This window comes from Zingiber officinale, chromosome 2A, assembly GCF_018446385.1.
Source record: "Zingiber officinale cultivar Zhangliang chromosome 2A, Zo_v1.1, whole genome shotgun sequence".
Classification (NCBI taxonomy): Eukaryota; Viridiplantae; Streptophyta; class Magnoliopsida; order Zingiberales; family Zingiberaceae; genus Zingiber; species Zingiber officinale.
In genome coordinates this window covers 2,610,620-2,624,726 of record NC_055988.1, presented here as the reverse complement: position 1 = coordinate 2,624,726, position 14,107 = coordinate 2,610,620, and the positions used below count along the sequence as shown (strand labels likewise).

General features: G+C 39.4%; 1 protein-coding gene across 1 annotated transcript; it reads left to right on the top strand.

Moving 5' to 3' along the window:
* Positions 1–3,145: 3,145 nt before the first annotated feature.
* Positions 3,146–4,046, top strand: LOC122044354 (UPF0047 protein YjbQ-like). Its single transcript, XM_042604854.1, has 4 exons — positions 3,146–3,305; positions 3,537–3,597; positions 3,697–3,791; positions 3,895–4,046. Exons 1-4 carry the CDS (start codon positions 3,231–3,233, stop codon positions 3,934–3,936), a joined length of 273 nt encoding a protein of 90 aa, XP_042460788.1. The 5' UTR covers positions 3,146–3,230; the 3' UTR covers positions 3,937–4,046.
* Positions 4,047–14,107: the final 10,061 nt, after the last annotated feature.

The window sequence follows — 14,107 nt, the reverse complement described above, 5'->3', positions numbered from 1 at the left end:
AAGTAATGTTAGAAAGCAGTAGTTACTTACCTCTGTTCGTTGTTATATTAGGTCGGCAAAGGGTCCTGCTTTCATTGTAGAGAGAATAGAGCTGCTGGATCTTGGAGTTGACCAGAGTTTTAATGTTCCAACGATCTCATCTGGTTGGCTAGCTGGTTCTGGTTGGGGGTAACATCTAACAAGTGCTGTTCTCATCGTTGCCTTTCATTTCATTTTTCCTTTGTTGGAATTAACAACAAAAGAACGAACTTTCTTTCTTTCTTTCTTTTTTCCAATAATGAAGTTTTATCTTGTTGTTAAAATCTTATCAATTTAGTTTGCAGATTACAATTTTTGCATGCGATTTTCTACATGGGCAAATATAATGCTTTAGTGTATAATTACATATCGGATTTAATTAGACTTCCAAAATTATGTCCTGCTTAAAAATGATCTGTTTTTCAGCATAATCTTTGTGATTTCTTGCGCATTTGAACCTAACTTAGGATTATATTTAATGCTTCATATATACCTTTATTCTTGGTTGGTACTAGGAATTTTTACTATTCAATTTTACATTTTGTTATTCTTTTAAGCAATAAAATTTACTCTTTTAGCTAGTGGCACAAACATTTAAAGCATGCACATGCTCAATAAGCATCAATCTAGCCACACAACCTGTCATACTCCATGCCTATCCTTTCTCTATATTGTAATATTCCCCTCATTCAGGGTCAGGGGCATAGGTATACTCATTAATCAAGCTCAGTTAATAAGCTTGCTTCTAACATGATAAAATAAGGAGCTAATTTAAACCAGAGTGTGATCCCCTTAAGCTAATTTGTAGTGCCTTCTTTCCTCCTGTAAGTATTTTTAAAATATATTTCCTCTAAGAACCCTCTAATTGATTCACATTAAATTATTTCACATTTGTTATTTGATTTTTCTTTGTTGTAGGGGACTGAATTATGTGATGATAATGACATCAATAGAGCTATTATGTGGAAGAAAGGACGCGCCAACAAAGGAGGAGAGTTTGAAGGTGAAGATTTGGTGAACACAGTACACAAGATTGTAAGTAAATTTTCATGTTCTTCTGATAATGACTTCAATATATCTTCTAGTTTTCGAGAGTAAAGTTGCATGCATGCATACCCTTTGTGTGAGGAAGCCAAGGCAAGCAGTGCAATGAGGAGTTTAACAGCCATTCCTTGCATAGCTTGAATTCTCAGTACTAGAGCATGTATTGAGGAAGTAAATGGTGAATGAATGCATTGAGAGCTTAGAGGTGACGAGTTTATATAGAACAGATGTGGATTTACTAGGTATCTAGGTTTGAAATGTTCTTACTTGGAGAAGAGATCAAGTCGAAAAGTCTATTACATGCAGTGGTTTCCTTTTGTGCAATCAATTAATGGTGAATGCATTGAGAACTTAGAGGTGATAGCTAGAGTTTCTATAGAACAGATGCAGATAAATCAACCAGGTTTGAAACGTTCTTGGCAGTAAGCAATTTGTAAGCTTCAGTAACCCAAGGGCCAGTAAAGTTGTTCCCCAGACCACTGCTCTGAAGCTTCTATTATGTTTTCCCACTTGATTGGTGACAAATAAAGCTCCTTGTCTCCTTGAGCATTCTCTTTGTGCTGTTTTAGTTTGAATTAAAGCATAAGATTCATGAATCGGAACTTGAGAGGTTGGGAACAACTTTACTTTTGATTATTCTTTCCTGCAACTCCAGACAATTAGCTTCAATTATGTGGTGGTCCAGACAATTCAGTGATCTTAATATTTGGTAATATTTTGTCTTTGATGCTCACGACAGAGTTCCAACGCTGCATGATTACCTTGTTCAAGCAGATTGCTCGCTGCCTCAGTAGCTCGCATTTTCAGGTTTGTTTCATCATTGATATTCCTTCTTTTTAGTGTTCTATATTAAAAGGAAATACTAACTGTCGATGAGATTGTTATCCTCTTGCTTGAACATGAACCAAAGTATATAAATTTGACCTTTTGATCTGAAAGTATAAAAAAAAGTTAATTGGATACTAGTTTTTTATTTTTTTTTTGCAGTTGCATTTGTTGTATTTTCATATGTTTCTCAGTGAACTTCTAAACAATTCTTTTTTCATTAATTTATTAAGGCTTATTATAAGTTTCAGTTTGATGGTGCAAATTGTTTTCTTTTGTAATCCATCTGTTTCTTCTTTGGTTTAGGAAAGTTGAAGTGAATCCCTTGATTTGGAGGAGCTGTCAGGATTAGTACCATGGATTGGCTTGGGCAATCTCAATATTTGCGTCAAACTGTCTTCTGGCCTTCCCTATCATCTGCAGTATCTGAGGTATACTATGCACATTTACCGTGAATTTTCCTTATTGAGCTTGGGCTAGTGACGGTTACGAATGTATTTTATTTCAAGAACCGTATAAGCAAGTGTTCGTGCATCTAGTTTTATAACAATGCACTTCGTATCTTTGATCTAAAAAGCTTCTGAAACAAGTCATCTTCTCCAAGCATGCCCTGGTCAACATGCTAGTCACCTACTGGAGTCATTTCCTCGATGGCATGGATGAATACCTGAAATCCATCCTCTACTCCACCATTCTGTGCCACTCCTCAAGCCGAAACAACTGCAAAGGTAGAGTCAACATCAAGTATTACATTGTACCTGGCTACAAGAAGACCGGGGCCGCAAAATCCAATAAAGACAGGTCAAACATCAAGTAGCATTTTGTAACTTATTCCTCTTAGGTTATATGCTTGGTTAATATATATGCTTAGAACTTGTAAAGACAGGTCAAACATTAATATGCTTGGTTAATATATCCATCTACAACACTCCCGCTTTTTCCTCTAAATATGATTTTCATTTAGCATGGAACTAATGCCAATTTTTTTATTTTGATGCAGTGTTTAAAGAGCTTGAGTAGAAGTTGGCCCTAAAGAAAACTTAACTATATAAACACACTTACGGTATGAATTACATGTATATATAACATTGACATATTATTTAGTACGAGATTTACATGTATGAAAGTTTTCATACAAAATTTCTTGATTGCCTACAACCCCAGGTGTGCTGATGACAAGTTGAAGAAGATGGCTCTAAGAGTGATAGCTGAAAGCCTTTCAGAAGAAGAGATTGCTGGACTTAAAGAAGCAATTCCATGCGATCCCCCGTTTGAGATCCCAGAAGGGCCCTCGTACACTTGTCGTGGCCGCCGCCGGCATTTCTAGTGCTGTCTCTGAGGCCATGGCCGCCAAGTGGGCACAGAAGACCGTCGTCGTCCCTGCTCAGAGGCGCGGATGCCATCTCATCACCCCCAAGGTTCAATCGCCCCCAAATCTGTCTCTTTTTCTTCCGATCATTTCTTGATTTTATCTCCCTTATTAATCAGTAAAAAGCAATTTTTTTCCTGTTGTGTTTGGAAAATGATCCACTGGTCAATCGATAGATGCGTTTGGTTGTACTTGATCTCTTATATTTCTTACTGATGGACGCTCGATGTATAGGAAAATGTGATGAAACATAACTCGTATGCTTCTGGTGTTGTGCCAGATTGTTGAAGAGATACAACAAGATTTGTCGGGCTTCAAATGCGGCCTTGCTCATCTTTTCCGTGAGTTTTCGTTGACAGCGATTACAATTTTATTAAAAACAAATTGTCCGTTGCATTTTGCTGCTGTTCTTCTGATCAGAAGGTTAAATACTTGTTCAGTGCAGCATACAAGTGCTTCTCTCACCATAAATGAGAATTATGACTCTGATGTTCAGAGCGACACTGAAACATTTCTGAATCGGATTGTGCCAGAGGTGATATTCATAGATCCCTTTAGTGATTACTGCAAAATATAGAATTGGATTTTTTTTTTTTTTGACGATTTACTTATGATTCATCCTTTGCTTATTGTGTTAGGGTCGATCTGCACCGTGGAAGCACACATTGGAAGGTGAGTAAATGTGAAAATTGCAGCCTCCCAATTTCATTAACACCCAATACTGAAATAGCCTTCTTTCATCTCTGGCAATTGCCAGAAAAATCAGTATCAGCTGATAAAGCAGTTACGATTTATTGAACTGCTGTGCTGATCTTGGCATTAAATATTGTAGAAGAGCTTATGATTGCCATTCCCTATGTATAATTCTTCTAATCAAGCGACCATCCTTCTCGAATAATAGCAGCAAGACTATTAATCATGCTTTATCTTTCTGTTTCAATAAGACAGGAATGGTTCTTCTCTTCTTTAAGGAAAGCACACAATTGATTTCTCTCCATTTTGAGGAAGCATAGAAACTTGTTCTATTATGTAGCACTTCACACTATTACCTTGTAACTTTTGATCATTTTGTTTCAATGTGATGTATAGGTTGCTCTCTACTGGATATGGATCCTTTAAGATTAAGTCCAGCAATCTTAAAGAAGAGTCAATGATGAGGTTTTGTAAAACTTGTGTGTTTGAAAAATTATTGTCATGAAGTTAAGGATAACTTGTATGATACAAAATTAATTAGTGGATCAATATGTATACATTTTGTTTGTATAATATAAAGTTTTATTTATTTGTTAAATAGTCTTATTATAAAAATGATTGTGGTTGTGGATATTCAATTATATGTAAATTTTGAGTATTTTTTATAATTTTTGCTATTTAATTAAGAAAAACACTATTTTTTATAAATTTAAAAAGACAACGTTTTTAAGTAATAAAAGACAACGCTTAAAAAACAATGTCTTTGAGACCAACCACAACGCTTTTAAAGCGTTGTCTTTGATATGTGCATTTTTACAACAACATCTATAACAACGCTTTTTAAGAACGAAAAGACAACGCTTAAAAAGCGTTGTCTTTGTGACCAACCACAACGCTTTTAAAGCGTTGTCTTTGATATGACTTTCTACAACACCATCTACAACATCACTTTTTAAGTACATACGACAACGCCAAAAAAGCGTTGTTGTTTAGCTTTTTTCTTGTAGTGATCCCAAGCTTCATATATAGATACAATCCTTGCTCGTTTTAGCATGCAGGATTCCAAGAAAGGTTTCTTACCTTTTAGACATGGAGTAGCTCTATCTAAAGAGATGTCTCCAAAGACATCAAAAGAGATAGAGGACATGAAAGCAGTTCCTTATGCTGTAGGAAGCCTAATGTATGCAATGCTATGTACGAGACCTGATATCTGTTTTGTCGTGGGCATGGTCAGCAGATATCAGAGTAACCCTGGACAAGGACATTAGAGCATATATTGAAGTACCCGAGAAGGACTAGAGATTATATGCTAGTTTACCAAGCAAACGATTTGCTCCCTGTGGGTTACGGATTGATTTCCAATCAGATAGGGATAACAGTAAGTCTACATCAGCTATGTGTTTACTTTAGGAGGTGGAGCCATTTCATGGAGGAGTGTTAAGCGTAAATGCGTTTCGACTCAACCATGGAAGTCGAATATGTAGACCTCGAGGCGCCTAAAGAAGCGATGGCTCAGAGCTTTAATGGACTTAGATGTGATTCCTGGTTTGCCCAAAATCATCACAATTTATTGTGATAATAGTGGTGCAGTTGCAAACTCGAAGGAACCACGAGCTCATAAGGCAAGTAAACATATAGAGCGCAAGTACCACCTGATACGAGATATTGTGAAGCGAGGAGAAGTTGTCATCACCAAGATTGCATCAGCGGATAACCTGGCAGATCCTTTCACTAAGGCCCTTCCGGCGAAAGCTTTCGATCGGCATGTGGAGGGAATGGGAATCAGATGTATGGTAGAAGATATGGCAGCTTAGTCATTAGTATAAGTGGAAGATTGTTGGAATGTATACTGAAAGCCTAAGCTTTGTAAACATTTATTATGAATAAAGAATCGCATTTGGTCTAATTGTCTACATTTGTTTGTAGTTGTTCATTTAATTTATATTGTAGATAACATAGTTGTTGGGATCCTTCGTACGGCTAGAGAGGGGGGGTGTGAATAGCCGACCCCAATCTTTCTCGTTTCTTCCTACGATTAGGTTAGCGCAGCGGAAATACAAAGTAGAAAGAAAACAGGAGAAGAAAGACGAACCATATAACGAGGTTCGGAGATGAACTCCTACTCCTCGGCGTGTCCGTAAGGTGGACGAAGCCTACCAATCCGTCGGTGGATGAGTCCCCGGAAACCCGGCTAATAGATACTCCTTGTGGGTGGAGAAACCTCACCACAATCTTTGCAACAGCAATAGGAGTACAAATAGGAACAAGAAAACAAGAACAGAAATGTAAACAACACTTGCTTGCCTTCTTGAAGTCAGCAGGAACCTGGTGAAGCAGCAGCTTCTCGGATCCAAGCCTAGCTAGAAAACCAGCAACAGGAAGAAGCTTCACGCGAAGCTTTAGCACTCAACGAGCTCAACAAAGCTCAGCAGGAAGAAGAAGCAGAAACTTCAGACAGAAGAGTACTTCCAGTAGCAAGAAGCAGAAACCCTGTCTCCAAGATCGCTCCTCGATGGCGTCTCTTGATCCAAATCCGATCGTGAAGAGGTGGATCGCACTGTGAGCGGTGCGAGGAGAGGAAACAGGAAGTTGATCGGTTGGAGACGACGCGAGATCTGGTCCTTCACCGTGCCCTAGCCACAGCACCTTCGGCGATCGACTACAAACTCCACCGATCAGCAACTCCTCGACCGAAGACAGCCTGAGCTCCGTTGGTTTCCGTTGTGCTCTAGCAAGCTTCGGCGAATGAAGATGATCGTCGAAGGTAGAAGCTCTACTCCCGTCGACGTCGGTTCGTCCGTGAGAGAGGCAGAGAGAAGAGTCGAGGAGAAAGGCCGGGGAAGAGGACTGGCTTGACCTGCTAGCACTCCCGCTAAGTGTCCGGTCAATCCTTTGACCCACTTAGACTTTTCCACACCAGATATCCGATCATCCCCGATCCATCCGGATTTTCCTCTTCGTGCCAAGTATCCGATCACTCCCTTGACCTACTTGGACTTTTCAACACCGAAGTCCGATCATCCCCGATCCATCTGGATTCTCCCCGGCTTCACTCACCAGACTTTCCACCCCACTCACCAGGATTTCACACCGCCTAACATCCCAGTTAGGACTTTCTCATTCACCTAGCTTCACTCACTAGGATTTTCACCGGCTTCACTCACCAGGATTTTCCCAATGCCCGGCTTCACTTACTGTGACTTTCACCTTCACCTAGCTTCACTCACTAGGATTTTCACCGGATTCACTCACCATCACCTGGCTTCACTCACCAGATTTCCAAACGCCCGGCTCACTTACCAGGACTTTCACCTTCACCTAGCTTCACTCACTAGGATTTTCACCGGGATTCACTCACGGGAATTTCCAACTGTCCGGCTTCACTCACTGGACTTTTCCCTGCCAAACTCCACTCGACTTTTCCACTCCAAGTCTCCATACTTGGACTTTTCCAGCCAAGTCTCCATACTTGACTTTTCGCGTGCCAAGCTCCCTCGCTTGACTTTTCCGTGCCAAGTCTCTATACTTGGACTTTTCCAGTGAGCTCCTGCTTGGACTTTTCCGTGCCAAGTCTCCATACTTGGACTTTTCCGAATCAGTTCACCGGTCAACCTTGACCTGCGGTTGCACCAATAATCTCCCAAACATCTATTCTTGTCCCACATCAAGAATAGAACTCTCACGAGTGTCAAACATCAACATGCAACACAACTAGGTCAACCTCGACCTAAGGTTGCACCGACAATCTTCCCAAGTCAAACATCAAAATACAACTCGAGTCACGCCAACTCGAGTCGGGTCAACCAGTCAACCTTGACCTAAGGTGGTATGTGGTGTCACATACAGAAGATGATGTTATCAGCACCTTATAAATTATAAACAGTAGCTCACGACCAAAATGGAAAGGAACAAACCATTGGAAGGTCGTAGTGTAATTAGGTATTAGTTTATCTTGACTATATAATTACACTAGTACACTCAGAGTGTATTGAGTAGGACCATTTGAGGTCGTTTCTTTTATACTGACTTTATAAAGGAACAAAGACCTCGGTTATTATGGAAGTGTGTGCTCTTAATCCTAATATAATAACAAGCACATATATTTGATATTTATTTCTTTAATTTATCAATGGGTGAGATTTAGTTCGTTGAATCAATAAACCCGATAAGTTGGAAATGGTATCACTTATAGTGTGTGTTGTTGATTATAGAAGGAAACTGTGTCCTAGAGATACTAGGTTGATAATGTCCTCAAGAGGAGCTCGTAAAGATTGTCATGTTAAACCCGCAGGTGGACTTAGTCCGACATGACAATAAAGTTGAGTGGTACTACTCTTGGACTTAGATATTAATTAAATGAGTTGTCGGTAACTCACTTAATTAGTGGACATTCGATATCTTAAACACAGGGAGACTAACACACTCATAATAAGAAGGAGCCCAAAATGTAATTTGGGATTGGTGCGGTAGTTCAATAGTAGTTCTCTAGTGGAATGAATTATCATTGATAAAATTGAGTTGTGTGTTCGGGGCGAACACGGGATGCTTAATTTTATCGGGAGACCAAAACCAATTCCTCCTCTCGGTCCCTATCGTAGCCTCTTATTTATAGTATCTTATACTCACCTATACCCACCTTCTTACCCACCTTAAGGTGGCCGGCCAAGCCTAGCTTGGAGCCCAAGCTAGGGCCGACCAAACCAAGGTATATTGGTTTCAAGAGGTGGCCAGCCCTAGCTTGAACCCAAGCTAGGGCCGGCCAAAATAAATTAAAAGAATTTTAATTTTAATTTTTATTATATGGAAGATATAATTTAAAGAGAATTAGAATTAAAATATCTCTTGTAAAGATTTTAAAAAAGAGATTAGATCTCTTTCCTTATTTGTAGATTGGAGAGATGTTTTATTTTCTCTTTAAAATTATTCACATGTTAATAAAATTAAAATTATAGATATTTCCTTTTATTAACCATGAAGAGATTTTAAAGAGAAATTTTATTTTTTAAAATTTCCGGAAACAAATTAGGAAGTTTTAATTGTTGATTAAAACTTGTCCTCTTTTGTTTTCCAATGATGTGGCCGGCCACTTGAAATTGATTTGGGAAATTTTATTTTATTTCTCTCAATTAAATCAAGTCAAGGAAATTAAGGAAAATTTATTGTAATTAAATTTCCTAATTTGCCTATGCCAAGGAATATAAAAGAAGGGGTAGGGGTGCCTTCATGAGACACAACCTCTATTGTTTTCTTTCCCTTTTTTCCTTGGTGTTGTGGCCGGCCATTACCCTCTCCCTCTTTTCCTCTTGTGGTGGCCGAATACTTCATCTCTCTTGGAGTTCTTGTGGTGGCCGGATACTACTTGGAGAAGAAGAAGAAGAATGAGAGAAAGTTAGCATCTCTTGGAGCTTGGTTAGTATTTTGATTTTCTTCTTTGGTAAAGTTCTTCCTTTGTGGCCGAACCTTGCTTGGAGGAGAAGAAGGTGGTTGGTGGTTTCTCATCTTGGTAGATCGTTGCCCACACAACGTCCGAGGTTAGAAGAGGAATACGGTAGAAGATCAAGAGGTTTTTCTACAAGGTATAATTAGTAATTTTTATTTCCGCATCATGCTAGTTATTTATGGAAATAATACCAAATACAAGAGGCTTATGATCTAGTATTTCGAATATGTTTTTCGATGTTGTGTTCTTTTGTTTTCTTTCTTTTCCTTGTGATTTGATTGTTCTCTTTGGTTAACCTAAAGTTATTTTAGGAAATTAAATATTAGCTTTCTATTAAAGGTTTTGTCTAGTCGGTGGTGGTTGCTCCCATATCCAAGAAGGCCATGTGCCTCGCCACGTCAGTACTGGGAACCTTTTATGGAAATTAGTATTTAATGGAATTAATAACTTAAGGAGACTTGGGTCGAACGTGTTAAGTTCCGCAGGAGATCCAAGTTAAAACCTAAAAGAACAAATAGATTAAGTTTTGGATCAAACGTGTTAAGTTCCGCAGGCGATCCAAAATTTAATTTAAAAGAACACATGGTAGCTAGGAAAAAGGTTCAGACCTTTGTACAAAATTTTTGTACAGTGGAACCTCTAGGTTTTCCGAGTAGCAACCAACAATTTACCCCCCCCCCCCCTTTCTATCGCACTCATCCGATCTATCACTCTTTTCCCAGCAGGTCGTCGAAGTCCTTTGCAGACTTTCTGAAGAGGACTCGAAAAAACTCTCCTTTTAAAAGGCCTTGGGAGAAGACACTTATTAGTATTTCGGAAGTGGCGAATGGAACATCTAGCACCACTCGCTTGATGTATGCTCACAAGGATTTTTTAGCCCCTTGCTTGAGCACGAACAAACTTAAGCTGGTCTTTTAATACCTCCTGCTACTGGCAAAGTAGTATAGGAAGGCTTTGCAAAAATCTTTAAAGCAAGAAATAAACTCGACGGGGAGTCGGTTGAATCATCTTTGTACCGAACTGGAAAGAGTGGTAAGTAACACTCAACACTTAATGTCATCCGTGTATTGATGAAGGATGATTGCATTTTCAAATTTAATTAAATGATCTTCTAGGTTTGTCGTTCTTCCATATTCTTCGATTGCTAACGGTCGAAAGTGTTTTGGCAGCTTGCCCTCTAAAATTTCTTGGGAGAACAACATACTTATCCACTCGGGGGAGCTACAAGCTATCTGCGCTTTCCTCTTTCGAAGGTCCCAAGCGAGCGTGTCTTCAGAAAATGATACTTGGGGCATTTCCGCTCATCCCATATCATTGAATGGGGTGTGGAATAGTGACCTATGATGTTGGAACCTTGACGACGGCTAGAAGGGGTGAATAGTATTTCACCCAAATCGTTACTTCCTACGCTTATTAGTGCACAACAGAAATACAAAACAAATCTAACAAATAGAAAGTTAAACCTAGAGGCAATAACCAAGACAATCAAACCTCTAACACGTTTATGTAACGTGGTTCGGAGATCACTTACTCCTACTCCACGGCTGTCCGCAAGGTGGACGATCCCAATCCGTCGGTGGATGACTCCCCGGAAAACCTCCGGCTAGCTCGAGTAGCTCCTTGTGATTGGAGAAACCTCGCCACAAATTCGTACAAGCTCTTGATCACTCAAGAATACCTTGGAGACTCTAATAGGGGTTAACCACCTCTATTTTAGTCAACTTCAACCAAGCTTCCAATGCTTGGTTATATAGGCCACGAGTTGGAAAACTCCGCCTACCAGTCGACTGCCAAAACCATCAGTCGACTGCCCTTTATGGAGATTCGACCATTACAACCCAATGGCTATGTACTAGTCGACTGATATTTCCATCAGTCGACTGATCCACACTAATCGAACAAACAGAAGCATTCTGTTCACGGTCAATCGACTGCCTAGTCGACCGCACCAGTCGACTGATGAAAATATTAGTTGACTGCTACAGTACTGCTACAATAACGCTACAGTAAACCCTAATCCTAGGATTTAACCCCCGAGTACATTCACTCAGCACTCGTCCTCGCCCGACCAACCTAGACCTAGCCTTATAGCCTCCTCCATCAGTCTTGCGTCCCTCGGATGCCTCTCCATCCTTCACGTCTTGCCTTCTGGAGCTTCCATCGGCCTTGCCATTGTTGTCGGGTCTTACTTTGCCAAGAGGTCGCGTCTCCGGGACTTCATCCATTGCCAAGTCACATTTGGGTTTACGTTGCCAAGACTACATGCTTGGACTTACACCGCCAAGACTCATCCTTGGACTTTCCTCTGCCAAGATTACTCTTGAACTTTCCTTGTTGTACCTGTATCCTGCACACAAACAATGCATATCAAATACAATAATAAACATAATTTAAACCTTTTCCCAAACATCAAAATCTAGGGTACCCAGATTGCTCCAACAATCTCCCCCTTTTTTATGTTTGGTAACTCGTTTAAGTTAGGGAAACAATATAGCAATACATATGCAAATAAATATGCAATCTACACATGCAAAATCATGGAATATAATCCTAGGCTCCCCCTTCACCTAAACTCCCCCGCAAAAGGCAAACTTCTCCCCCTTTATAAATAAATGAGCAATCGCTCCCCCTTCACTTAAGCTCCCCCTTAAGTTAGGATTTTTTTGCAAAGGTATGTAGGTTTCCCACTTAAACCTAAACTTCTCTCCCTTTGCCATACATCAAAAAAAGCTCAAAAATATCTCAATTATTGGACTCTTTGACCTTTAATGATCATAAACATCATTTATTAATCCCCCATAAGATTACATACATGTTCACCACTCTTTTGGTCATTTTCTAATGCTAAAAAAACATTTTCATATTGTATCAGTCGACTGATATAAGTCTCAGTCGACTGTCATCATCAAATGAGCTTACAAAGACATTCTGTGCTCATGAACAGTGTTACCAGTCGACTAGTATAAACCCCAATTGACTGCCATCGTCAAAATGAGCTTACAGAGGTCTTCTGTGCTCAAAATTACTGTTACCAATCGACTAGTAATTGTACCAGTCGACTGGTACTCCATGTTGACAAAAATCAACCTTTTGACCCACTTTAAAAAATGCGCCAAAAATTCCACAAACCTCCAAAACCCCTCAAATTTTGTGGAGATGTCTATTTTATCCATGTCTATTTGGGAAAAATATATATATATAAATATATTTATCACATATCTCAAGATTGACATAAAATTCAAAACTAGCTAAATGGTTCAATTGAACTTTGACCTAAAGTTCTAGTTTTGGCTTCCTCTTGATGTATCTGCCCATACTAAATCATAATGCATCCCTAGCATGGGTTTATATGACATCTATACATTAAAAACTAATTTTCATGCAATATGACCTCAATATCATATTTTCATGCATGACACCATCCTAATTGTGTCAACCCACTAGGTTAGAGACTCAAGTCCATCTCCTAACTACTTGGCACATTTGATAACTCATCTACCATGGGTCCCAAAGACTCTTCCTAACATTATGAATCTTAACCTTAGTCACCTCCCTTGGTGACTCATCCACTATGGCTAGACCACTTCAGTACACCTTGGGTGACATTTGACCTACAAAACTCACCTTCTTAACCTTAGACACCTTGTCTTTGGTTAATTTCTTCTTGTCCTTAACCTTGGACACCTCATCCTTGCCATAATTATATGTTACCCTAACATATTCCTTCTTATTGGCCTTGGATGACTTTCCTTTGTCCTTGGTCACTCTTCCCTTACCAATGTCATGTGTCACCTTAGCACTTGACCTCCTTTTGGTCTTAGAGAGACCCAATTTGACATTTTTGGATCTTTGACCACGTAAATACTTGTCAAGTCCTTTAGATCTAATAATAAACCTCTCTAGGACTTTCTTCATTTCCTCAAGTTCTGCCTTCAAGACTTGATTTTCCAAGTCTAAGATTCTAACCCTAGAATCAACATGTTCATCGTGGACATTCCTAGACCTACCCTTCATAGGCATGTGTCTCCCCTTCTTGGGATTAATGCTTAGGTTTTCAACAACCTTCTTCTCCTTAAGCAAGATAGGTTGTTTCCTTTTAGGTTTATCATTTGAAAATGATTTCCTAGGGTTATCATCTACATTAACCCTATTCCTATCATTATATCTAAATCCATGATTATACTTGGGTAAATAATAAAAATTATTTCTAGAATACATGAAAGAATTTAAATTTGAACTTGAATTTAAATTAGGGTTTACCTCCCTTACCCTTGAAGCTCTCTTCTTCTCCCACTTTTTCAAGTGCGCCAATTTCTTGATCTCTCCTCTCCTTGAGTACTTTGTATGGTAGTGTCCCCACTCACCACACGTGAAACACTTAATGTGTTTCTTCTCCTTCCTACAACTCACATTAGTTAAATTAACCTTGTTGAGTTTAGGCTTTACCTCCCTTACCTTTTGGAGCATTGGACATCTACTCTTGTAGTGTCCTATCTTACCACACTCAAAGCATTTGATGTGATCCTTTGTGCTCTTCTTGGTAGTTGAGGTGGAGGGTTGAGCTTCCAAGATCTCTTCTTCCTTGGATTGCTTTTCTTCCTCTTCACTTGAAGATGTGGACGGTTCCACTTCTTCCTCCCTTGAAGATGTGGATGATACCTCCTCATCTTCCTTCTCCTCCTTGGATGTTGAACACGTGTCAACATCCGATTGGTCCT

Excerpts from the sequence above, each read along its gene's own strand:
- LOC122044354 (XM_042604854.1), top strand. The coding sequence starts at position 3,231 with ATGGCCGCCAAGTGGGCACAGAAGACCGTCGTCGTCCCTGCTCAGAGG. Across the intron at positions 3,306-3,536 it reads GCCATCTCATCACCCCCAAG|ATTGTTGAAGAGATACAACA; the intron begins GTTCAATCGCCC and ends GTGTTGTGCCAG. Across the intron at positions 3,792-3,894 it reads TGAATCGGATTGTGCCAGAG|GGTCGATCTGCACCGTGGAA; the intron begins GTGATATTCATA and ends TTATTGTGTTAG.